The sequence below is a fragment of the Fukomys damarensis genome, unplaced genomic scaffold (assembly GCF_012274545.1).
Source record: "Fukomys damarensis isolate Sample0158 unplaced genomic scaffold, DMR_v1.0_HiC HiC_scaffold_35, whole genome shotgun sequence".
In the NCBI taxonomy this organism is placed as follows: domain Eukaryota; kingdom Metazoa; phylum Chordata; class Mammalia; order Rodentia; family Bathyergidae; genus Fukomys; species Fukomys damarensis.
The window spans coordinates 42,207,280-42,232,512 of NW_022900947.1; the positions used below are offsets into that span (position 1 = coordinate 42,207,280).

A 25,233-nucleotide genomic window follows, 5' to 3' on the forward strand; every position below is an offset into this window, starting at 1 on the left:
GTTTACAATTATAAAGTAACTAGTTTTAATTTCATTATCTCCTAAAATTACAGATTTTGACATTTTTATAGTTTCAGAATTTAGGATAATTTTCCAATTTATATACTTTATGGTTACAAATTCAATTTAGGTTGACTTTCTTCAGCAAGCTAATAAAGACCTGGAGAAGCACATTCAAGAGCTTATGGAAACCAAGGAAACGGTGGCAACTGAAGTCGTTAATTTAAGTAACAAAAATGAAAAACTCTGCCAAGAATTAACTGAAATAGACCACTTAGCACAGCAACTAGAAAGGCATAAAGAAGAAGTGCTTGAGACTGCTGATAAAGAACTTGGAGAAGCAAAGGTAATCTGTCTGGTTGCAGGAGTGGTCATTGATTCTTCCATAACACAGTGACTCTTGGCCCCTTTTGATAACCACATCCAGGTTTTTTAATTTATTTTGTATATATGTTGTTTTTCTTTTGGCAATTAAAGATTTTTCAAGTGTTTACACCCTCTAAATGATTACATTTTTTTTCTAGTCTAGGGTTTTTTTGGGGTTTTTCTTGGTACCAGTGATCAAACTCAGAACCTTGAGCTTGTGAGGCAGGTGGTGGAACCACTGAACTAAATCCCCAGCCCAGTCTAGAGTTTTTCCAAAACACACTTATTCTTGTATAGAGCTCCAAATGCTGTCCTATTGCCTTCAGAATTTCTCTTTTAACTCTGCATTGTGAGAGAGCATATAAGCTTGCCCTGAAATTTTTTGCTCAAGAACCTTTCAAAAGTGTCTTAAAAATATATGTTCTTGGGCAAGGGATTTAACTCAGTGGTGTTGTGCCTGCTTTGAAAGCACAAGGTCCTGAGTTCAATCCCCAGTACCAAAAGAAAAAGTATATGTTCTTGCACATTTGTATGTTAGAAGCTAACATCTTTCATCTTTTAAATTGCAAAGGATAAAATTTCTAATCTATCATAAATTTTGACCTCTTAAAATTAATCTCATGATTCTTCTAAATGTATCCAGTGAAATCTAAATGACTCTTTCTCTTTGAAATCTTTACAAAATTTTAGCCTATTTTAATATATGAATATCTTTTTATGATCAGTCTATCATACCTGCATAAAATAAAAAATACATGAATTGAAAAAATTTCTGTGACTGTAAAGTTCAAACTGTTAATATTTTTCCTCTGAGTAATGATATTACAATAGTGGTAAATAGATCAAGGTGACACATCTACCACAAATCTTAGTAAATATATTGTAGTAAAATATTGTTGGCAGTACATCCCTAAATGAAATGTAATGGAAGAACATAGTGTCTAATGTAAAGGTTCTAGCCAGCCCCTGCACTTCACATTATCTGTTAATCTGGTGCTCCGAAAGTGTATCTTGAAACAGTGTACCACGGTGACATAAATGAGATGTGAGCCTTGGAAGAGTGTAAGAAAGGCAGTTGTAAAAGGGAAAATAAGGATGAGAACCTTGTGTGATATTCAGACCAACCATAAGCAAGTTCTTACATACGTCATTTGTCTGAAGGTGTGTATATGCATATTAAGGATCCTGGTATCGTATTGATTCCTTAAAATTATGTGTGCATACCATTGTTTTACAGCCTTCATATCAGGAGTAGATATAAACCAGTTTGGTTTTAATTATTTTTTGGCGGGGGTGGGTACCGGGGATCGAACTTGGGTCCTTATGCTTGCGAGGCAGGTTTCGGAACCACTGAGTTAAATTTCTGGCCCCTATATAAACCACTTTGGAGCCTGCCACTCTATAAGGGAGTTGTTTTCAAGTGTCCCCACTAACTAGTAGAACATAAGGAAACTACCTCAGTATAATAAAAACCATTCATGAAAACCCCACAGCCAATGTGATACTTTTATTTGAAAAATGGAAACTTTTCTTCTAAAATCAAGAGAATACTTTCATCATGTCTGTTTGACATAGTACCAGATGTCTTAGCTAGAAAAATTAGGCAAGAAAAAGAAATGAAAAGCATGCAGATTGCAAGTGAAGAACAGAATTATCTCTGGTCACAGAAGGATGATTTTACCTGTGGAAATCCTAAAGAAAGCAGAACTAGTAAATGAATTCTGCAAAGTTGCAGGTTACAAAATCAATATACAAAACTCAGGTATGTTTTGTATATACTAACAATAAAAAATCCGAAAAGAAAATTAAGAAATAATCTCATTTTCAATAGCAAATTCTAAAATTTATATGGAACCTCAATAAACCCTAGATAGCTAAAGCAATATGGAGAAATGATATAATTAATACAATTTGCTTATGCCTTTGTACTTTTACTTCCATGGCAACACTTATCCCTCTCTCTTTTGACCTCCTTTTGCATCTTCTGTGTTGAGCTTGCTCCTGTGCTGAGCATCTTCTTGCAGTATGCTGAACATGGCCTCTTGTGGCTATGGACAATGCTCAGAAATGACAGTTTGGCTTAGCAGTAGATTCTTGTTGGGCCATAATATTTTCATTTCAGCTTTCTACTCTTTCAGTTGCAGAATAGAGGTTCTGGATTGGTAAGAGCAGGTGAGGAGCAAGCAAGTAGGATAGAAAATTAGGAAATGACAGTACCATAAAGTATATCCTGAAATTCAAGGCCTAATGAAAGTCCTGCCAGAATACAGCAAAAAAAGATTCTCCAGGGTCCTTTTCTTTCAGATGTTACAAACAGGTTCTTGTAAGCATTCAGTATGCCAAAGGATTAAAGAGAATCCTGAATTTTGTACCTTCTTCAGTGAAACTGAGCAGTATGGCTGAAGCCTCAGATCTTACTAGTAAGAGAGCATGAACCACTAGAAGAATTTTTACACAGTGGCAGTGGCATAGTGATAAGTATTCTTAGACTTCTAGATGTTTACCTAATAAGCTTTTTATTCCTAGAAAGAGATCAAAAGAAACCTCTGTGAAATGCGGAATCTTGAAGAAACAATGACAAAACTTCAACTGGTAGGTTGATGCCTGTTATAACTAACTATAGAAATGATCCCTGAAAGTGTAGCTTTTGATGTCATTATAATAATGACATTTTTAGTAAAACTTTTTGTTCTTTATTTTATATAGGTATTCTTATTGAGATATAGTTTATATATTCTATTCACTCTTTATACAGTGTTTTTAGTGCAGTCACTGTTGTGCAACCACCACTACCATCTAAACCAAGAACATTTTCATCACTTTAAAAAGAAACCTCATTCCCAGCTGGGCATGGTGGCACATGCCTGTAATCCCAGCACTCGGGAGGCTGAGGCAGTGGATTGCTGTGAGTTCAAGACCAGCCTGGGCTACATAGTGAGTTCCAGGTCAGTCTGAACCTCAATAGTGAGACCCTGTCTCAAAAAAAACAAACAAACAAACAAAAAACCCTCATTCCCTTTAGCAGCCGCTTCCCATTCTCCTCTGGTCCCCTGAAAACCATTTACTTCCAGGTGGTAATATTTGTCTATTCTGACTATTCTGTATAAATGCAGTCATGCAGTATATGGCCTTTTGGTCTGGCTTCTTTGTCTTACTTAGCATGTTTTCAAGGTTCATGTACATTGTATAATTCCTTTCCCTTTTTATAGCTTATATTCCACTGTATAGCTATGCAGTTTCATATTTTATAATTCTTTAATCTTTGCTATGGTAATAGGTTTGCAAGTGAAATTCAAATTTTGAAAACCTGTTATGAGTTTAACATTGTTTAAAGACTTTATGATTTGTTAATTTACTGTTAAAAATCAGAAATTGGTGGGCCGGGGATTTAGCTCAGTGGTTCTGCTGCATGCCTTGCTAGCACAAGGACCCCAGTTCTATTCCCGGTACCAAAAAAAAAAAAAGAAATTGGTAATTACATGATATTATTGCTGACTATTATTAAAAACAGGCAGTCCTCTTTTAATAACTGAGGTGTAATGCAAAGCATTTTCCTGAGTTATATTGCTTGTTGTAGTCTTTTAGTGAGGAAATAGTAACTCCAGCAGAAGCTTAAATACAGCATCGGGTCTAGCACTAGCAGAAAGAACATCTTGCTAACAGTTTAAAACTACGTGGTCACCTAGAAGATGGGTTTTTTGTTATTGTTGTTCTTTTTGTTTGTTTGTTTTGGTTTTTTGAGACAGGGTCTCACTATGTAGTTGAGACTGACCTGGAACTCATTATGTAGCCCAGGCTGGTTTTGAACTCACAGTGACACAGTGATCCTCCTGCCTCACCTTCCCAAGTGCTGGGATTACAGGCGTGTGCCACCACACCCGGTTTGTTACTGCTCTTTTTCTTTTCTTTCTTTTTCATTTTCTTTTTATTTTTTGTACTGGGGATTGAACTGGGTCCTTGAGCTTGTAAGGCAGGCAGAGGAAGCAATGAGCTAAATCCCTGGCCCTGTTGTTTTCAGTAGTGTATTTTCATGTGTTCTAATTATATGTATATCTTTATACTTATGTTCTGGTGACATAAGTCAGTTAAAGAGGAAACCATATGTTGATATGCTGGTACATAGTACGTGCTCAAATACTCGTTGGTTTTTGTATGTATAAACACAGTGACTACTGTATCTTACCACTGCCCTCGTTTAAACATAAACCTTCAATTTTTTATTGCTCAAGTACATACTAAGTTTTTAAAAAGTGGGGCAATATGCTAAACAAATAAAAGGAAAGTAAAATCTAATAATTCCACCATTTTCAAAGGAGCACTGTTGATATTTGGATTTTCATGGTGCTTTTAGCCACAATTGATAATTACCTTCAGTTGAAACTTATTTGATTAGTTAAAATGTGTGTGCACATATGTATATATGTGAATTATTATTATATAAATGTGCTTATAAAAATAAAGCCCAGGGTTGATGGCACATGCCTGTAATCCCACCTACTTGGAAGGCTGAGGCAGGAGAATTGCAAGTTCAAAGTCAGACTGGGTAACTTAGATCCTGTCTCAACATAAAAGTAAAAAGCAATGAGAATGTGACTCATTGGTAGAGTACTTGCCAAGCAAGTATTCTTGAGGCCCTATGTTCAATCCCTAGCAACATTTAAAAAAAAAAATTGAGTGCTGTAATATTTTAGAAAGTTACTAGAAATCTTAATTGTAGTATTAAAATTTTCAGGAATTAGACTTATGCCATAAAGAAAAGGAGAGACTGAGCGATGAACTTCTTCTAAAATCAGACCTGGAAACTGTTGTTCATCAGCTTGAACAAGAAAAGCAAAGACTTAGCAAAAAAATTGAAAGTTTTGCAGTTACAGGTAAGATATAAAATGTTAATAACTTTAAAAATGATTGTGATTTGCCCTTGACATATTATTTTTTCTTAGTAGATGGTCTTTCATTCATTCAATAAAAATATGTTGAGTGTTTACTATGAACCAGCAACCATATTAGACACTATACTTTTAAAGATCTTAGAGATCTCTCTCCGTCAAGGATCTTATGAGTTCTTTTCTAGTTTTGACTGGTTGGTACAGGAGACCTTGCATAAATATTTTGCAATACAACTAATCCTTCAAGTCATACTTTGTAAGTAATCCTTTGCAGTAGAAGTAATCCTTAAAAAACACAATTAAAACTAAGATGGTGATGTTGAACTAGTACAAAATTAAAGTATAGAATCTTTTAAGGAAATGCAATCCTGTCACCTAAAATCCATGGTTGGCTGTTTCTGTTTGACTACCCACTACCCTCCTCAGTCCACTCACGTTGGTTTCTGTCCTCGTGTCATCAACAGGAGTGCTCTTGTGCTCTTGTTAGCTGGGCATAGGGCCTCATGGAAGCCTGTAATCCCAGCAGTTTGGGAAGCTGAAGCAGGAGGATTATGAGTTCGAGTACAGCCTGGACAACTTAGTGACTTAGTACTAATTTTGAGATGGGACTGAGTACCCATCTCAAAATTAAAGGACTGGGGATATAACTTAGTGCAAAGGCCCTATATTCATTCCCCAATACCACCAAAAACAAAGAAAGACATACCAAAACCAAAAACAGCTGCTCTTGTAAGGTCGTTTTTCAAATCCATTATGCTAAATCTAATGGACACTTTTCATTCATTAGCTTGACTCCTTAACATTTAACATAATTGCTCCTTCTTTCTTACTCTCCTACTTTCTTCTTACCTCTTTGGTCACTCCTTTTTGGGGTGAATTTACCAGTTCATCTTCCATCTTGTATTATACACTATTTGTTTGTAGCTTTTAGCCTACTTTCATTAGCGTAATTGATTGTGGCTAAGGTTTTTATGCTTGAATCCTTAGCTAGTGGTTGGCATGAAATAAATGCAAAATATATATCTGCTGAATGATGCAAGGAAGGTAAGTGAATCAGAACACATCATGAAAAAAATCCTTTCATGCCTCAAAGTTCTAATGAGCCTTCATTAAATTAGATTGAACTTTATGAAATTGCCAGTATTGTATTTACTTTTGATTCATGAAAAGGTAATTTCTTTGGTAAAAGCTAATAATAAGTGCTTATTTGCTGAAAGACCTGAGTTATTTTGATCTCTATCTATATATGTGTATACTATATTAAATTCAAGCTTAATGTTAAATTTGCACATAGGACCTTGCATTTGTGAGGCAGGTGTTGGCACCACTGAGCTAAATCACCGGCCCTATTGTTTCATTTTGTTATACTAAATGGTACTCATACTATGATAAGACAAAACAAGGGGACTTTGTCTTATAAGACTTTGTTTCAATTTTAATATTTTGCTTTTTTGTTTATCCTCAATATTTACCTTTTTGTTGTTCTTTTACTTAAAATCATGAACTGTTTTGTATTAAAAGTGATACAAAACAGTTCATGATTTCTAGTAGCATTCTTTGTAAAAGTTACATTATTTACTTGGCTAATTCACGTTGTAGATGGAACATTGTTTTATGGTTTAACTACTTTAAATTGCAGAAAGAGAACTTACTTTGGAAGTTGAGAGGATGAGGCTAGAACATGGAATAAAACGTCGAGACAAGTTACCTTCTCGTTTAGATACATTTCTCAAAGGTATAGAAGAAGAACGAGATTACTATAAGAAAGAGCTAGAAAAGCTCCAACATATAATACAGAGAAGATCTTGCTCTATAAATTACTGTGCACATGAAAGAAATCAAGTATTTAAAACATCGGAAAAGGTAAGATCCTTTTATAAAAGTTGATAAGAAAGTATTATGAAACTTTTTTGTTTTATTATATTAAATATAACCTGTTTAGCCTTTCGGCTGGAACCTCCATCTTCCAGTAATTTGCCAAAATGACAAACGCAAAGGGAAAGAGCAGGGAAGCTGGTATATGTTCTCTAGGCCTTTTAGAAAACATAGGGTTGTTCCTTTGGCCACAGACGTGCTAATCTACAAAAGGGTGATACTGTAGACATCAAGGGAATGGGTACTGCTCAAAAAGGAATGCCACACAAAGGTTACCATGGCAAAATTGGAAGAAATTACAGTGTTACCCAGCATGTTTTTGGCATTGTTGTAAACAAGCAAGTTAAGGGCAAGATACCAAGAGGATGCCAAGAGGATTAATGTGTGTATTGAGCATATGAAACACTCAGAGTCGAGATAGCTTCCTGAAACGTGTCAAGGGAAATGATCAGAAAAAGAAGGAAGCCAAAGAGAAGGGAACCTGGGTTCAGCTGAAGCGCCAGCCTGCCCCACCCAGAGAAACACACTTGGTGGGAACCAGTGGGAAGGAGCCTGAGTTGTTGGAACCTGTTCCCTAGGAATTCACGGCATAAGCTGGGGGTGCAATTCTGCCATGCAGCTCCTGATTAGTAGCTGAGTGCCCAAAGCCCTACTTAATAAAAAAATCATCCTGTTAATAAAGTGTATTACCTTTATTGACTTACGTATGTTGAGCCATCCTTGCATCCCTGGAATAAATCCGACTTGGTCAGGACGTATGATCTTCCTGATTATCCTCTGTATTCTGTTTGCTAGTATCCTATTAAGGATTTTTGCATCTATATTCATTAAGGAGATTGGCCTATAGTTTTCTTTTTTAGTTGCGTCTTTCCCTGGTTTGGGAATCAAAGTGATACTTGCTTCCAAGAATGAATTTGGAAGTGTAGCTTCCTTTTCAATTTCATTGAAAAGTTTGAAGAGTAAAAGCAGTAGTTCTTCTCTAAATGTCTTGTAAAATTCAGCCGTGAATCCATCAGGGCCTGGGCTTTTCTTTGTTGGTCAATTTTTAATTACATTTTCACTTTCACTGACTGTAATTGGGGTGTTTAAAATGTTTTTATCTTCTTTGTTCAACTTTGGTAATTCATAAGTATCTAAAAATCTGTCCATTTCTTCTGTGTTTTCCATTTTATTGGAGTACAGGTTCTCAAAGTAGGTATTAATGATCCTCTGGATTTCTGTTGGATCTGTTGTGACTTTGCCTTTTTCATTCCTGATTGCATGGATCTGAGTCTTTTCTTTCCTTTTTTTGATAAGATTAGCTAAGGGTTTATCGATTTTATTTATTCTTTAAAAAACTTTGTTTCATTTATTTTTTTGTATCGTTTTCTTAGTTTCCATTGCATTGATTTCTGCTCTAATCTTTATAATTTCCTCTCTTGTTCGAGCTTGGGTTTTTCTTGTTTTTGTTTTTCTAGGAGTCTAAGATTCATCATTAGGTTGTTTATCTGAGCTCGCTCTGTTTTCCTATTGTGGGCATTCAGTGCTATGAATTTTCCCCATAGAACTGCTTTCAAAGTCAAGGACAAAAACCATATGATCCTCTCAATAGATGCAGAAAAGCATTTGACAAAATTCAACACCCATTCATGATAAAAACCCTGCAAAAAATTGGAATAGATGGTCTATATCTCAACTTAATAAAGGCTATCTATCAAAAACCAACAGCTAGCATCATATTAAATGGCCCAAAACTGAAAACCTTCACGTTAAAATCCGGAACAAGACAAGGATGCCCACTATCACCGCTCCTCTTCGATATAGTTCTGGAAACATTAGCCACAGCAATTAGACAAGAGAAAGAAATTAAAGCAATAAAGATAGGAAAGGAAGAAGTTAAACTGTCATTTGCTGATAATATGACACTCTACATTGAAGGCCCAAAAACCTCCACCAAAAGACTTCTAGACCTAATTGACAGATTCAGTAGAGTAGCTGGATACAAGGTGAACACCCAAAAATCAGTAGCGTTCTTGTACACAAATAACAGCCTCACTGAATGAGAAATTAGGGAAAAAATTCCTTTTACAATAGCATCCAAAAAAGTGAAGTATCTAGGAATCAATCTAACAAAAGAAGCAAAAGACCTCTACACTGAAAACTACAGCACTCTGAAAAAAGAGATTGAAGAGGATATAAGAAAATGGAAAGATATCCCCTGCTCCTGGGTAGGAAGAATCAACATAGTGAAAATGGCCATACTACCAAAGCTGCTATACAGATTCAATGCAATACCAATTAAAATTCCAACACTATATTTCACAGAACTAGAAAGAATAATCCAAAAATTCATTTGGAACCATAAGAGACCTAGAATAGCAAAGGCCATCCTAGACAATAGACACATGGCAGTGGGTATAACAATTCCCAATTTGAAACTATACTACAAAGCCGCTGTGATAAAAACAGCATGGTACTGGCAAAGAAACAGACTTGAGGATCAGTGGAACAGATTGGAAGACACAAAAACAAATCTAGATGTACTCAGCTACCTCATCTTTGACAAAGGAGCTGACCATCCTCAGTAGAGGAAAGATAGCCTCTTCAATAAATGGTGTTGGAAAAACTGGATTTCAACCTGCCAAAGATTAAAACTAGACCCTTTCACCATGCACTAAATTAAAATCCAAGTGGATTAAAGATCTAAATATTAAAACAGAAACACTAAACTTGCTGGAAGATAAGTTAGGCAGAACTCTGGAAGACATTGGCATAGGAGAAGATTTTATGAACAAATCCTCGGTAGCACGGGAACTAGCAGAAAGAATCAACAACTGTGATCTCATCTTATTAAAAACCTTCTGCACTGCAAAAGAAACCATCAACAGAACTAAGAGACAACCTACAATGTGGGAAAAAATTTTTACCAGCTGCTCCTCAGACAAAGGACTATTGTCTAGAATATATAAAGAACTCAAAACAATCACCCCCCGAAATATAAGGACCCAATTCAAAAATGGGCATCTGAAGTGAACAGACATTTCTCAGACAAAGAAGTAAAAGCAGCAAGTAAATATATGAAAAAATGTTCCACATCACTGGTCATTTGAGAGATGCAGATGAAGAGAACACTGAGATTCCACCTCACCCGACAAAGAATGGCTGCTATCAAGAAATCAACCAACAACAAATGTTGCTGGGGTTGTGGGGAGAAAGGAACCCTTTTGCATTGTTGGTGAGATTGCAGACTGGTGCAACCACTATGGAAGTTAATATGGAGATACCTCAAGGAGCTTGGACTGGAGGTTTCATTTGACCCAGCCATCCCTCTACTGGGTATCTTTCCAAAAGAACTAAAAGAATCATACCACAGTGATGTATGCACACCCATGTTTATAGCGGCACAGTTTGTAATAGCTAAAACTTGGAAACAGCCCATTTGCCCATCAGTTGGAAACTGGGTAAAGAAGATGTGGTTTTTCTATAGAATGGAATATTACTTAGCCATAAAGAATGAGAAAATAGATTCATTCATAGGAAAATGGATACATATTGAGGATATACTCCTAACTGAAGTAAATAAGTCACACTTGTAAATACTGAATCATTTCTCTGGTGTGTATAAACTGTAGTAGTACATAAGATCCTAATGAGATTGCTGACATTGTGAAATGGGAAGAAAGGGGCTAAAGATGTAGGGAAGGTGGAATGGGTAGGGGAAGGGTAGTAAGGGAAAAGAAAAGAATGTGAGATAATGAAAAGATGGAAATAAAGTGTTTGCAGATGGGGAGGGGAGGAGGGGGGTGAAGGGAGGGCAGGGACAAGGGGAAAAAATGAGAACCAAGACCTGTCATGTAGAGGTACAACATCCCAACAATGCATGTAACTGTACTGTATCCCTCAAATGTACCAATAAACTCAATTAAAGCTGAAAAAAAAAATCATCCTGTGTTGTAAGGATGGTTTTCTTAATTGAACAGGTGTGTGGTGCCTTTACCTCAGAGAAACAGTATTTGGAGCAGACTCTCATTACACCCAGTTAATGGTGTCAGGTCTTTATAGTGTTTTCCTCGTTGGAAGATGTGAGGTATTGTGCAGATGTGTACCCAAATGGCCACATATTTATGAAATATTTATATTGGCTTGAAAATCCTCTAAATCACTTTGGGGGCAAGATGTATCAAAATATTTTATTTTAAAAATTTTTTCCCGTTAAATTATTGATACATTTAAAGCAAACAACAGTTATATTATATTCATCATTGGGATCTTGTACCTTTACATATGTCTTGGTTCTTAGTTTTTCCCCAGACCCCTGCCCTCCCTTGACCCCCTCACCCTTCCCTCTCTATTTGTAAAGACTATGTCCATTTTTTCTTTTCCCTTATTTCCTTTCCCCTACCCTTCCCACTTCCCCTTTAGCCATTTTCTTCCTATTTCACACTATCAGTTGTACCATTTAAACCTTATTTACACTTTTAGTTTTAAGATATATGAAACTAAATGGAGGGCTGTATATGGGATTTCAGTTAAATAAATTGTTTAAAGCAAAAAAAAATTAAAAGTAAATAAATTTAACCTGTTTACATGTGCTTTTTAAAAGTCCTGATTTTGATTTCTATTTTCTTCTGTGACCTGAGATTCAGGAAATCCGCAGTAATTACGAGAATTACTCAACAAAAAAAGTAACATACTGATTCCCGAAAATTAAGGAAACATTGACTAGCTCACTGGAACCCAGGGCTTTACACTACTGGACATTTCCTCTCTTTCTAGAATTGAGTTTATGTATCAGCTACATTGTTTCTCTGGAAGCAGAGTGGCTTGGTCCACATAGCAGACAATACGGCATCACGTTACTCCAGCACTAGTTAGACCAGTTGGAAAGGTGTGTCACATTCTACTGACCAGGCACCTTTTCGATTAACCATTTTTCAAGAAGTGGTAGAAATTGGAAGCAGATGTTGTGCAAAATTTTTTGTTACAACTGTATTTGCAAGTTGATAGTCTAAAGTTGTTCACCTTGAGAGTCTTATACTCACAAGCTGCTTGGGAAGCTGAAGCAGGAAGATTGAAAGTTTGAGGTCCACCTGGGCAGCTTAGCAGAACCCCATCTTCGATAAAAAGAGTGACAGAGATACTCACTTTGTACGTATCCTTTTCTTTTTATTCCTTTTGTTCTCTTCTTCCTCCTCCCTCCTTCATCTTATACTAGCACCTCCTCCTCTTCTTCCTTCCGCCCCTTCCCCTTCCCGCTTCCTCTCCTCCTCCTCGTTTTGCTTTGTTTTGTGGTACTGAGAATCAAACCCAGGGCACTGTGCATCTAGTCAAGTGCTCTGCCCCTCAGCTATATCTGTAGGCCTGTATATCATCTGCGTCTCCCATTGTATATATTATTTAAAGTTGATAATGATTCATGAGAAATTAAAATCATGTTTCTAAGTCTTAATTATTTGTAGTGTCTTATAAGTATCATTTGAATTCTTTAGATTTTTTTTTTTTTTTTTGGCTTCTTTCTTAAGTTTTGGAGCTGTAGAAGTCCTGAAGGCTTACATGGCCCTAATATTGTGGACACAGTAGGTAAAACCAGGGAAGTTGGGGGGAAAGTCATTAAAACTGAGAATATAATCTTTTAGCATCTTTTCTGTGTCCATTGTCCAATAGTTTATTGTCTCCTGATAATCTTTGGTTTTTAATTTTGTTGTTATTTGCTAAAGTTTGCTTTATAGTTGTTAAACACCATGCTGTTACCTATTATAAGCAAAATAAACTGGTGAGAAAATACAGTGTAAGTTAGTTTCTTACTGAGTTGTTTTTATGTTTTATATATTCTTAGGACTTAGAGAAAATAAGTCATCAAGTTGATTTTTTCATTATGTAGGAGGATCTCCTTCAAAACTGTTGATCTCTTTAATCAAGATAATCGAATAGATGAAAACCTCAAAGCTTTTGCCCTAAATATTTGATTCATTGGCTTGGTACAGATTCACAACAGAAAGACAAGTAAGAGATATTGGTTAGATACAGATACAGTTAGGAGACACCTTTTCTCCCCTTCAACATACTTTCTTGAAATGTTATGGTACCAGGTATAGGCAAAGAATTTATTTTCTGGAGTTCAACGTCAAGGAATTCAGAATATTTTTAGAACCCCAGTAATAAATTAAAGGCATGGTGGGAAATAGTGGCCAAGTACATGAGTGAAAAGGGTGAGGTGTAAAACATTGTGAATTCTAGAAACTAAGAAATACATTCCCTACCTAAAATTAGGCATTTTAAACACATTAGGGGCAATTTGTGAATAAACAACAAAGACTTCTCTCCAGCTAAATTTGGTACTAGCTTTAAGTTGCCGACCTGTTTTGTGGCAGATTGCTGTGCACAGCTTCTTGAATGATAATGTCAGAAAAAACTGACATCCCCTCCATTCCTGTATCAGGGCTCGAACTCAGGACCTCGTCATGCCTGCCTTGCAAGCTAAATCCCCATCCCTGAAAAAAAACTGGCATTTTTAACGCCACTGATCTTTATCAATAAAATCTTGTTAATTCTCATCTGTGTTGGGAGGGCCCTTTCTCCTTTACCCTTATACCCACTGTGAGTTTTGAGGATAGTGAAGTAGAAAGTGTTTTGTAGTTGTGGGCTTTATATAAGTTCCATTTCTACAAACTGACTTTGTCATCTTGGAGAAATTACCTAAACCTGACTTTGTGTAAGCCTGTTTCATCATTTGCGAAGGGAGAAAGTATGTAACTATAAACTTTTTGTGAAAATTAAATGAGATACTTTGTATAAAGGTCCAGTAAAGGTCTCCTAGTAAATGGTTTATACTGCACTTGATCTTAGCCAAAAGGCCGAGGAGCAATGTGGTTTATTTCTTTATTATTTTCTGACTGAAATCAAATCCATTCTAATGCTGAGTGCTGTGAATGAGGCCTGGAATTCTGAGAAGATAGTTCCTGTCCTTATTGCCTTTCAGCACTGTGTATGTGTATGCTTATGCTTGTCTGGTGGGAATAATGGAGTGGTGAAAGGGAGTTAAATATTACACAGTAACACTGATATAAATATATGTGTACAAGATATATTTAGAGAAGAATTAAAAGTTTTTGTTTAAGTAGGTCAGCCAATAAATGTTCCGGGAACTAGTGGTTTACTAAATATCACACTGGGCACTAAATGTAGAGTGAACTTTTTTTTTTTTTAAAGAGTGAACTTTTAAATCTCATTAATGATAAGTGTAAATGAAAAATGTATAGGAATGGTTCAGAAGACACTGAAAGAATGAAAAAGACCTCAGTTAGGTTGCAGAATCTGGAAAGTGACATTTAAAGTGAAACCTAAAAATTGATGAAACAAGGGGCGGGGGATTTAGCTCAGTGGTTCCAGCACCTGCCTCACAAGCACAAGGACCCGAGTTCGATCTCCAGTACCAAAAAAAAAAAAAAAAAAAAAAGAATTGATGAAACAACTGCTGAATCTTTATTCACTGAGCTCTCCCTTTCTATACTCTATATAGACCACTTCCTTTCTGCAAGATTTCTTTATTTAGATATAGTCATGTTACAGGTTTTCTTTTATAGTATTAAACCTTCAGTCCTGAAACCGTAATCTGCTTTCTGCTATAGAACATCTTGTCCTTTAAAGGGTACAAATAGCTAAATCTCATCCCTTGTGCCTTGAGTTTTGCTAGTTTAATCATGAAGATGCCTGGTTTCCAAGTACACAATCAGCAGTACCTCACCAGCTGTACACTGGCATGGTGTATACAGAGTAGCTATTGGGTAATTTTGGCTAAAACTCTTTCCATTGTATTACATTATCAATTATCCCTATGTGGACCTTCTATATTTAGTACTTTAACATTGAAATACTATAAATTTACTACCTTTTTTATTATAGTGGCAAAGATGTGAGTCTTTTAAATTGTTTTAGAATAGTAGGCATATTCTTGTTTTAGAAATGTTGGAAATACTTAGTGAACAGTCAGTGAACAGGTACACCCATGCTCTCCTGGTCCCTTCCCTGGAAAGGATTATAAACTAGTGGTTCTCAGAAATTGTCATGTACCAGAATCAGGTGGCAGGATTGATAAAACACACTTACTAGATCCTACCCTCAAAGTTTCTGATTAAGTCTGGGGTGGGTCCCCAAATTTATATGTAGACTTGGCTGATGCTTCTATTCCAGGACTACTTACATCTTAGCCCTAATATGAACAACTGAAGAATGACTGCCCATCTTCTGATGGAATCTGATCAAGTTGTATCATTGGTGGCTGAGTCCCTTCCTGGGAACCTGAAGGCCAAAAAATTTACCCCATGTTGCCAGGGCTTTCATCTGCTTAATTACATTGCGATGTATGTTCTTTTTGTTTGTTGGTGTATTCTGTCAGTCTTGTTACCAGCATCTCCGTGACAACCATGTGATAATTATGACAAATGATAACTTCTCTTTTAATTATGTTTTAGGGTGATTACAACTCAGAAATTCATCTGGTCACAAGAGAAAGAGATGAACTTCAGCATATGCTAGAAAGATTTGAAAAATATATGGAAGATATACAGTGCAATGTTAAATTATTGACAGCAGAAAGAGATAAACTAAGTGTCTTATATAATGAAGTAAGAAGTTTATTGTAACTAAATCAATAGTTTATTTAGAAGCAAATAGCTATAATGGAATCATTATATACCCTGCTGATTTATATAACATGGAACTTGTAAAATTCCTTCATAATTATAAATAGTAGTAGTTTTTTTCTGTTACCTAATTCTCAAAGCAGAGATTTCTCTTTTTTTCATATTACTTTTCATCTTTTCTAGCCTATGTATGTTTCAGGTCAATTAAAGATAGTTTCTTCTGTAAGTACCTGACTCTGAGCCAAGTTTATCCTTGATTTAGACATGCTCCAAAACACCTATATTCCAGGCACAGACTTGGGTGGCAACCAGTGTTTGGAATGGTGGCTGCTAAGGGCTTACCCTCTGCTGAGAAAAGCATCTCTGGGGAAGAGGGATTTGATATAGGCTGGCCTCTTTCCACAGCCTCAGTTGTCAGAGGGCCCAGTGAGTCTACACAAAGCCTTGTCTGTCCCCTAAATTTGTATCCATGCCCATCTCCCATGATGTGGTATCACTACTTTGACCGGGGGGAAAAGACATGCAAGTTAAAAAGTCAGGATGACAGAACTGGTTTTTTAGGGGTTTTTGGTTTTGGTTTTGGTTTTTTTTTTTTTTTTTTTTTTTTTTTTTTTAGCTTTTTCAAGATTTGACTGCAAGTTGATCCATTTCTGGGCTTTCCCTATAGTTGGCTTAGATTTGAGATTTTTTGGGTCTGCTTAGTTAATTGCTACTTGTCTGTCTGCCATCTAGTTTTCAACATTTTGTGACTGCCACCTTTCAATCTCCTTGTATTTTTGGTGTTACTATTTAATTTTAATCCTTTTAATCTCATTTTGTTGGCATTTGAGAAGACAGTAAAATTAGCATGTGTTCAGTAGGCCCTTTTTTAAATAGCATATCTCAAGTGTTATGTACATCTTTTAATTCTTTAAGGCTCAGGAAGAATTATGTGCACTAAGACAGGAGTCAACCCACACCACTGTCCCCAGTAGTCTTGTTAATCTTATGGAAAAGGAAAAGGAACTTGCCTTATCTGACTTAAGAAGAGTTATGGCAGAAAAGGAAGATTTAAGGGAAAAGTTAAAAGTAAGTAATAAAATTGACATATTATTTATTTATGTATTTATTTTTGGTACCGGGGGTCAAACTGGGGTCCTTGCACTTACAAGGCAGGTGGCAGAACTACTGAGCTAAATCCCTGGCCCAAAACTGACATATTTTTGAAAGATAATTTATTTAAGAGATCTCCAAGCCGGGTGTGGTGGCGCACGCCTGTAATCCCAGCACTCGAGAGGCTGAGGCAGGAGGATCACTTTGAGTTCAAGACCAACCTGGTCTACATTCATAGTGAGTTCCAGGTCAGCTCAACTACATAGTGAGACCCTGTCTCAAAAAACCAAAAAAAAAAAAAAGATCGCCATACACGTGTTCCTATGACTTTACTGTTTAGAATGTACAGTTAAACTAGGGATGGCATAAAACAGCACCATCCAGATTCAGACCACTTTGTTTATGTGTAGCCTCCAGCTAAGAATGGTTTTTGCATGTTTAAACTGTTAAAAAATATATTAAAAGAGGAAGACTGTTTCACTGTTGATAAAGTTGTTTGGAATTCCTTTACATATTGGCTGTAGCTTTTTATGTGATCGGTTCAGTGGCAGAGGAGAAGTGCAGTGTACACATTTGGCTCTCAAAACCTAAAATATTGGCTGGCTAAACGGAAAAAGTTTACCTACCTACCCCTAAACTCAAAAGAAGTTTTTCATGTGGAAAGTGATGAGATTTGCATATACTATAGAGTTCACCCACTTAAAGTGTACAGTTCAGTGATCTTTAGTGCACTCCCAGACTTGGGCAACCATCAGCACAGCTTGAGAGAGTTCTTGTCATTGCAGTAAAATGCCCGGTGCCAGTTAGTATCACATCCTGTTTCCCCTAGGTCTCCTCACTGCAGGCAACCACTAATCCATTTTCTGTTTTGTGCATGTGCCTGCCTTGGACATTTCATGTAAAAATGAGTGTTCCACATGCACACACACACACACACACACACACACACACATACACATACACACACGCTGGGGATTGAAGAGCCAGGGCATCAGAGGCAAGCCCTGTATCCCAGAGCTAATTCCCCAGCCCAAATATGTGATTTTTATGTCTGGCTTCTCTCACTATTATAAAGTTTTCAAGGTTCATTCATAAGGAATGTTGGTTTGAATGTTTATGTACAGCTTTTTTTTTTTTTTTTTTTTTTTTTGTTAGGGTCTTCTCTTTTTATTTGGTATAGGTGTGCGCCACCACACCTGGCTCCTTATGTACAATTTTTGTGTGGATGTTTTAATTTCTCTTAGGTAGATACCTGGCAACTCTCTGGATCATATCCCAAGTCTGTCTTCCACTGAGGCCAGGCTGTTTTCCACATTTGGCCATACCATTTTATGTTCCCTCCAGTCCTGAATAATGTTTCTAATTTTTCTACACCCTCACCAGTACTTGTTATTATCTGCTTTTTTCAGTCATATATATTCTGGCAGATGTAAAATGTTCTTTTTAGTTTTGAGTGCATCTCCCCAATACTTAATGATGTTGAGCATCTTTTCATGTGTCAAGAAATTCAGATCTTTTGTCCATTTTTATATTGGATTATTTTATTACTATTGAGTTATAAGAGTTCTTTATATATTCTTGATATGATCAACCCCTTATCAGATATGTGATTTGCAAATACTTCTCCCCATTCTGTAGGTCATCCTTTTACTTTCTTAATGGTATCTTTGAAGCACAAAAGTGTTTTTTTGGTACCGTGGATTGAACTCCAGTCTTTGTGCTTGTGAGGCAGGCTGCAGAACCACTGAACTAAATCCCCGGCCCACAAAAGTTTTTAATTCAAATAAAGTCTACTTTTTTCTTTTGTCACTTCTGCATTTGAAAGTATCAGCCAGCAGTTGGGTGTGATGATGCATACTTGTAATTCCAGCTATTCTGGAAGCAGAGAGGTAGGAGTATCACAAGTTCAAGGCCAGCCTGGGCAAATTAATGAGCCCTTGTTTCAAAATAAAAAACATAAAAGGGCTGGGGAACTAGTTTAGTGATTAGAGTGCTTGCCTAGCTTGTAGAGGCTCTGAGTGTAATCCTTGACACCACAGAAAGGAGAGAGGGAGGAGCTAAAATTAGAAATAAAATAACCAAGCATTTTAAGGATAGTCTTTATGTCACAAATTTTCAGTTAAAGTTTTACCCCCAAAATACAGTGTGAGAATGTTTTTAATTAGAATCTTTTGGAATACTGCCTTCCAGAGAGTGTTTCTGATTTTTTAAAAAAGGGTGTTAAAATTGCCAAATGGAAAACTCTGTGCAATATGGCAGCTTTTGGCATGATCTCCTGACTTACCCTTTTTCTTATCTGTTAAAATGACCAAGGAATGTAAAAATAGAATTTTAAAATGTGATATCACTGAAAACTTGGAAGGGGCGATAATCAAATCACCAGAATCCTTCTGGCAACAGGATTTTGTGAGTTTATAAAAGGTCTTTTACTTTAAAACTGCATTGTTCACTTGGATCATTAAGCTTCCTCTTCATGTTTAGACAGTACTACTGTACTCTCCCTGAAAAATTTTCTCTTAATTAATAATCAGGTCCTATCAGTGCTGCCTCTTAAAAAATACCGAACATTTATTAAACCTTTTTGATGTGAGAGGTTCTGAGTTTTTTTTACATGAGCTATCTCAGTAAATCTTCATAAAAGTCGTCTGTTTGTTAGGTCCTGCTTATAGATGAGGTCTCTCGAGTCACCCTGAGTTTAAATAACTTGCCTGACCGCAGAGCGAGGGGTCACAGGAATCTGGCTCCCGAGTTTGTTATTTTCTCTAAGTTGGTTTATGTCGTTGTATTCTCTTGGTAATTCTCTTCGGTCATTGTTCTCTCTCACCTGTATTATTGTCCTAGAGGCTTCTGAACTTCATTTTGCTCATCTCAGACTTACATTTAACACTGAAGTTACAGTCATCTGTCAAAGATACAAATCCAGTCCCATCACTTTGTATTTAAAATCCATTAACTATTTTCAAGGACTTTAGCGATTACTTCTTTTCCATAAATTTACTTCTATTCTCCACCCTCCCTATACCCCTTTTTCTCAAGGCTTCAAGCTTAATGGACTTTTTTTTTTGTATGTAGCCTTTCTACAGTTGTTGAAAGATTCTTTCATCCCCTGAAATACCCTTATCTAACTAATTCGTCCTTTAAGTCCAGATTAAACACCATTTTCTGACAGGAAATTAACCTTAGACTCTAGATTGCTCTTTATACATGAGCATAAATCCTTCTCCTAGAAAAATATTCCTGAATTTTGTTTTGAGTCTGTTCTTTAAAGTCTGTTTTTTTTCTACCAGCCTCTAATACCTAGGAAGTCAGAGACTGTCAGCTGTATCTGTAGCACTTCACTAGATACTTTGTATAGAGTATATATTCAGTTAATACTGGCTGAATGATTTAATAAACAATAAATGATTAAATAAAACAACTACAGCACAGTGATCCTCCCAGTTGCTGGGGAGTCTGAGGCAGGAAGATTGAAAGTCTGAAGCTGGTCCAGCAACTTAGTGAGAATTTCTCTGAAAAATATTTTGTAAAAAGTGGGGGCAAGTGAGCTTAACTGAGTAGTAGAGCACTTGCCTAGTATGTGTGAGTCCCTGAGTTCAATCCCCAGCACTGAGAAAAAGGGGGGGGGATGAGTGAACAAAATGACTATTAGTCCTGGTGCAATCCCAAGCACTGAGAAAAGGGGGGGGGATGAGTGAACAAAATGACTAGCCCATATTGAAGCTCTGATCTCTTACATGATCGTGTAGGGTTCTATTTCCTATGTCTTCCTGATCTTAAATTTCCATTCTTGTACTGTTTGTTTGTTTGTTTGTTTTCTTAACATCTCTTCTGAGGGCATACTTAGAGTTTGTTGCTTAGCCTGCTTATTTTTTTCCTTTATATAGTTTTGCTACTATGGATTGAGCTATATAAGCCTTTATTAATGAATCCGTACCAATATATGCCCTGTGCTATATAGCCACACGTGGAGCTAGAGAATGTAAAAATGAGAACTTGTTGTGTTTTCTTTTATACCAAAAGCACTGTTTTTATGAAATGTTTAATGATTTCCTTTCTAAAACATTTCTGTGTTTTGTGAAAAGACAAATAAGATAATAGTCTAAACTTGTATTGCTTAATTTGATATTTTTTGCTTTATTATCTGATTTAAAAAGTATTTTCTATTAAATTCTCTTTCAGAATATCCAGGAAATGAGTGCTTTGGGCCAATCAGAATTAGAGAAAACTATTGAACATTTGACATGTGTTAATCATCAGGTATGATCAGACTTGTTTTAGGGTATGGCATTATGTGAATGTCAATTTTATCTTTAATACACTGGTTTTTTAATTACAAAGTAATATGTTAAGTGAAATTATATAAAAGTGAATAGGAGTATGTACTTCGTAAGCTGATTACTTAGGTTCAGATCCATCTCTGTCTCCTGTTACACCTACAGGCAAGCTACTTGACCGTTCTGACCCTCACTTTCTTTACAAAGTAGAAGTAGTGCTGCTTAGGGTTTTTGTGAACATTAAACAGGTGAATAATACACATAAAGAACTTAGAAGAAAGAGCACCTGGCATATTCTAAACACTCAGTGATTATTTTGTTTTTTTTTTTTTTAATTGCATAATATACAAAAATTCACTGTCATTTTTGTTACTGTCCCCCTCGACAGTATCCATAGAGGATTGGTTCCAGAAAGCCCTTAGCTACCAGAATCCTAGGATGTGAAAGACCCTTGTATAAAATGGCATAGTATTTGCATATAACCTATGCATATCCTCCTGTACTTTAAATCGTCTGTAGATTGCTTATAAACCCTAACACACCATCAGTACTTTATAAATAGTTGTCTTGCTTAGGGAATAGTTATAAGAAAAAAATTCTGTGCATGTTCAGTACAAATGTAACTATCATAGGTCTGACTCTAACTAGACAGTTGATGAATCTGTGAATGTGGAACCTGTGGACAGAGAGGGCTAACTGTACTCTGTCTAAGATTTTTAATAATTCGGAGTGCTTTCTGACAGTCTTTTTGCTGTTTTGTTTTGGTAACTTTGTATCACTATGTTGTCACTACTTTTATTTATTTACCTTCTAATTCTGTCCTCTGGGTCTTTTGATTTTTCTCCCCATAATGGGTTATAGTTTCCTTTTTTTTCATGCCTGATAATTACAGATTGTAGTCCAGGCACTGTAAATTTTATCCTGTTGATAACTAGTGTGTATTCTCATGAATACCCTTGAAATTTGTTCTGGGATGCAGTTACATAATATGGAAAGTGGCCTGCTCTTTTTTTAGTCTTGCTTTTAAGCTTCATTAGGTGGAACCAAAGTAACATATAGTTTTGAACTAATTTTGTGTTACTCCTTAGGTAAAACCCTTTTCTGTAGGCTAACTCTTGTCTGTTGAAAATGGTTAAGATTTCCGAATGACAGGTGGGAACAGGAACTATTCCTGGCCCTACATGAGCCTTGAATATTGTTCCTTTTCCTTCCCGATGGTTCTTTCCCTGGCCTTGGTTGCTTAGTTCTCTGTGCTGAGCTCTGCTCAACTGGAATCTTTTTTGTGTTTGTTTGTTTGTTTTTGAGACAGGGTCTCACTATGTAGTTGAGACTGATCTGGAACTCACTATGTAGCCCAGGCTGGTCTTCAACTCACAATGATCCTCCTGCGTTAGCCTTCTGAGTGCTGGGATTACAGGTGTGTGCCACCACGCCTGGCCTGGAATTTTAAGGGATAATTATCTGTATAGATCTTTTGAGCTTTCCCTCTGCAGCTCTTTTCCAGTATCTTCTTTTCAATTTCTTGTCTCTCATTCCTGCCTTTTGAACTTAGAGTGACCACCAGTCTTCATCCAGATTCCTTTTCCTGTGCCCCAGTCTGAAAATTCTCCAGGCAACTCACTGGAGCACTCATAAAGCTTGTCTCATTTGCGTCCCATCTCAGGGGTGTCTGTTTATCATTATCTTTTGCCTTGTGTCTTAAAAACCACTGTTTCCTGTATTTAGTCTAACTTTTTTAGTTATTTTAGGCAGGAGAGTAAATTATCCCTATCACTCCAGCTTGATCAGAAGCTGAAAGCTAGAATAAACTGGAATGTAAATCTAAAGAAAGAGGTGCATGTTACTGGAAAGAAATAGGAGTAGAGTAAGAAGATCAAGTCTATATGTGGTCAAATATGAATTTATGTTACACAATTTGAGGACTGTATAATTAAATATGTGGAGAGACAGTGTTTGGAGAAATAATGACTGATTATTTTTTAGACAGTATGAAAACACAGAAGCACTGATTTTCAAAAAGCACAGTGAATTCCAGAAGAATGATAAATCCCAATCATAATAAATAAAAATGCATACTTTAAAAAATACAAGTTATCTCCAGGTAAATTTGCAGGCTCTTTACAGAAAACATTATGTGATCTCATTAAAATAAATTAAAGAAGACCTAATTAAATGGAGCGATGCTTCAAGTTTATTAAAAAAGTTAGATACAGTGTTTATAAAAATAAATTCTCTCCAGATTACTCTCTAGAGTTGATAGAATTCCAGCTGAAATCCCAAGGGGTGTGTGTGTGTGTGTGTGTGTGTGTTATGAAAATTGACAGTAAATTCTAAAATATACATGGAAACAAAAAGCCAAGAATCATATAGAAGTCTTAAAGAAAATGTACTGCTAGACTTACCCTACCACATTTGAGGGCTTTGGCTCATTATAGTTAAGATGAGGAATAATGAAGACCAATAAAACCAAGGAAAAAGCAGACCCGCAAATATAAGGAAAGCTGGTGTATACAAGATTGGGCTGGGAATGTAATAACGGTAGAGTGCTTATCTAGCAGGCTCAAGGCCCTGGATTCAGTCCCTAGTACTGTAACACATACAAACAGAACCTCAAATTGATGAGGAAACCAGAGTCCCCAGTAATTGTTTCTGGGAAAATGGCTACTTACATTTTAAAAAAAGACAAAAAAATTGGATCTGACTTCAAATATACCATACCTTCAAATCATTTCGAGATTATTTTCAGCCTTGAGTGTTCAAAATACATTGATAAAGAAATACAAGAGAAAATCTTCTCAACCTTGGAGAAATAATAAGAGCATTTACTATGTATCAGGCACTTTTATCAATATTTTGTACATATAATTTTAATTCTCAGCCATATGAAATATCAAGCAATCATATGAAGTAAATGCTGATATTATCCTCATTTAACAGTCAAGTAAACTGAGGCACAAAGGAAACTTCCCCAAGATGACATAGCTGCAAGTATCTGGTGCCAAAATGTATGCTAGTAACACAAATTTATTCCTTGAAAGGAAACATAGATAAATAGGATATTGACAAAAACATGTTTGTTTACCTAATAACCATAAATTGAAAAGACATACCACTAATTGAGATGGCAACTTGCTATACTTTCATTTCTCCTTCCCTAATTTAACAGATACTAATAGACACTTCTGGAAAAAGAAGTAATGAATTACTAATAAATATAAAAAGATATTTTACCTCAATATAGGGGAAATACAAAGTAAAACTTCAGTGCAATCATTTTATACCCATCAGGTCATCAGAATTTACAAGGAACTAGTAAGTGTACTTCTTTGTAGAATAATTTGGCATTATCTAGCAAAGGCATACATACCCCATGAGCCAACAGTTCCATTTCTAGATATGTACCCAGAGCAGGTCAGCAGGTACGACCCTCAAGCCAATTGAGCCTCCAATCTGTTTTTGTAAATTGAATTTGCTCATTTATTTCTCTATTGTCTGTGGCTGCTTTTGCATGTCGGTGAAGGTCCAGTGACAAACTATAGGGTTCACAAGCCTGAAATATTTGGTTCCTGGTAGAATTAAAAAAAAAAATTGCGTGGAAAATGGATAAATGAATGTAATTCATACATTTATTATAGAGCAGCAAAAATGTAGAGCAGTGTTACAGAGCAGCAAAAATTAATGAACAGTAACTTCTAACATCGACGTGTGCTAATCTTAGAAATATTATGTTACATCAGAAGAGTTGCTGCAGAAAGTATGCAGGATGATACCACATGTTTAAAATTCAAAAACATGAAAAGCTAAGCAGTGTATGTTGAAGGATTCGTATTAATGTGATTATACCAATGAAAAGCAAGAAGCTGAGCACCGTGGCACATGCCTGTCCTACTGCTTGGGAGCCTGAGGCAGGGGGTCACTTTGGACACTAGTGTGAGGCCAGCCTGGGCAGCATGAGACTCTGCCTCAAAATAAAACAAGCATGGGGCCGGGGATTTAGCTCAGTGGTTCTGCCTCCTGCCTCACAAGCACAAAGTCCTGAGTTCAATCTCCAGTACCAAAACTAAAAATAAAAACAAAACTAAAACAAGGAAAAGCAAGAAAACAAATATAAGATTCAGG

General features: G+C 36.2%; 1 protein-coding gene across 3 annotated transcripts in view; it reads left to right on the forward strand.

Annotated features, from left to right (window-relative positions):
- The window catches only part of Cep135 (centrosomal protein 135), a 77,770-nt gene that overhangs the window by 13,321 nt on the left and 39,216 nt on the right, over positions 1-25,233 (forward strand). For all 3 annotated transcript variants that reach the window (XM_010640284.2, XM_010640282.2, XM_010640283.2), the window contains exons 9-15: positions 131-346; positions 2,893-2,958; positions 5,099-5,237; positions 6,892-7,115; positions 15,578-15,730; positions 16,664-16,816; positions 21,020-21,097. In XM_010640284.2, coding sequence (XP_010638586.1) covers positions 131-346; positions 2,893-2,958; positions 5,099-5,237; positions 6,892-7,115; positions 15,578-15,730; positions 16,664-16,816; positions 21,020-21,097 — 1,029 coding nt within the window. The remainder of the gene's footprint in view (positions 1-130; positions 347-2,892; positions 2,959-5,098; positions 5,238-6,891; positions 7,116-15,577; positions 15,731-16,663; positions 16,817-21,019; positions 21,098-25,233) is intronic.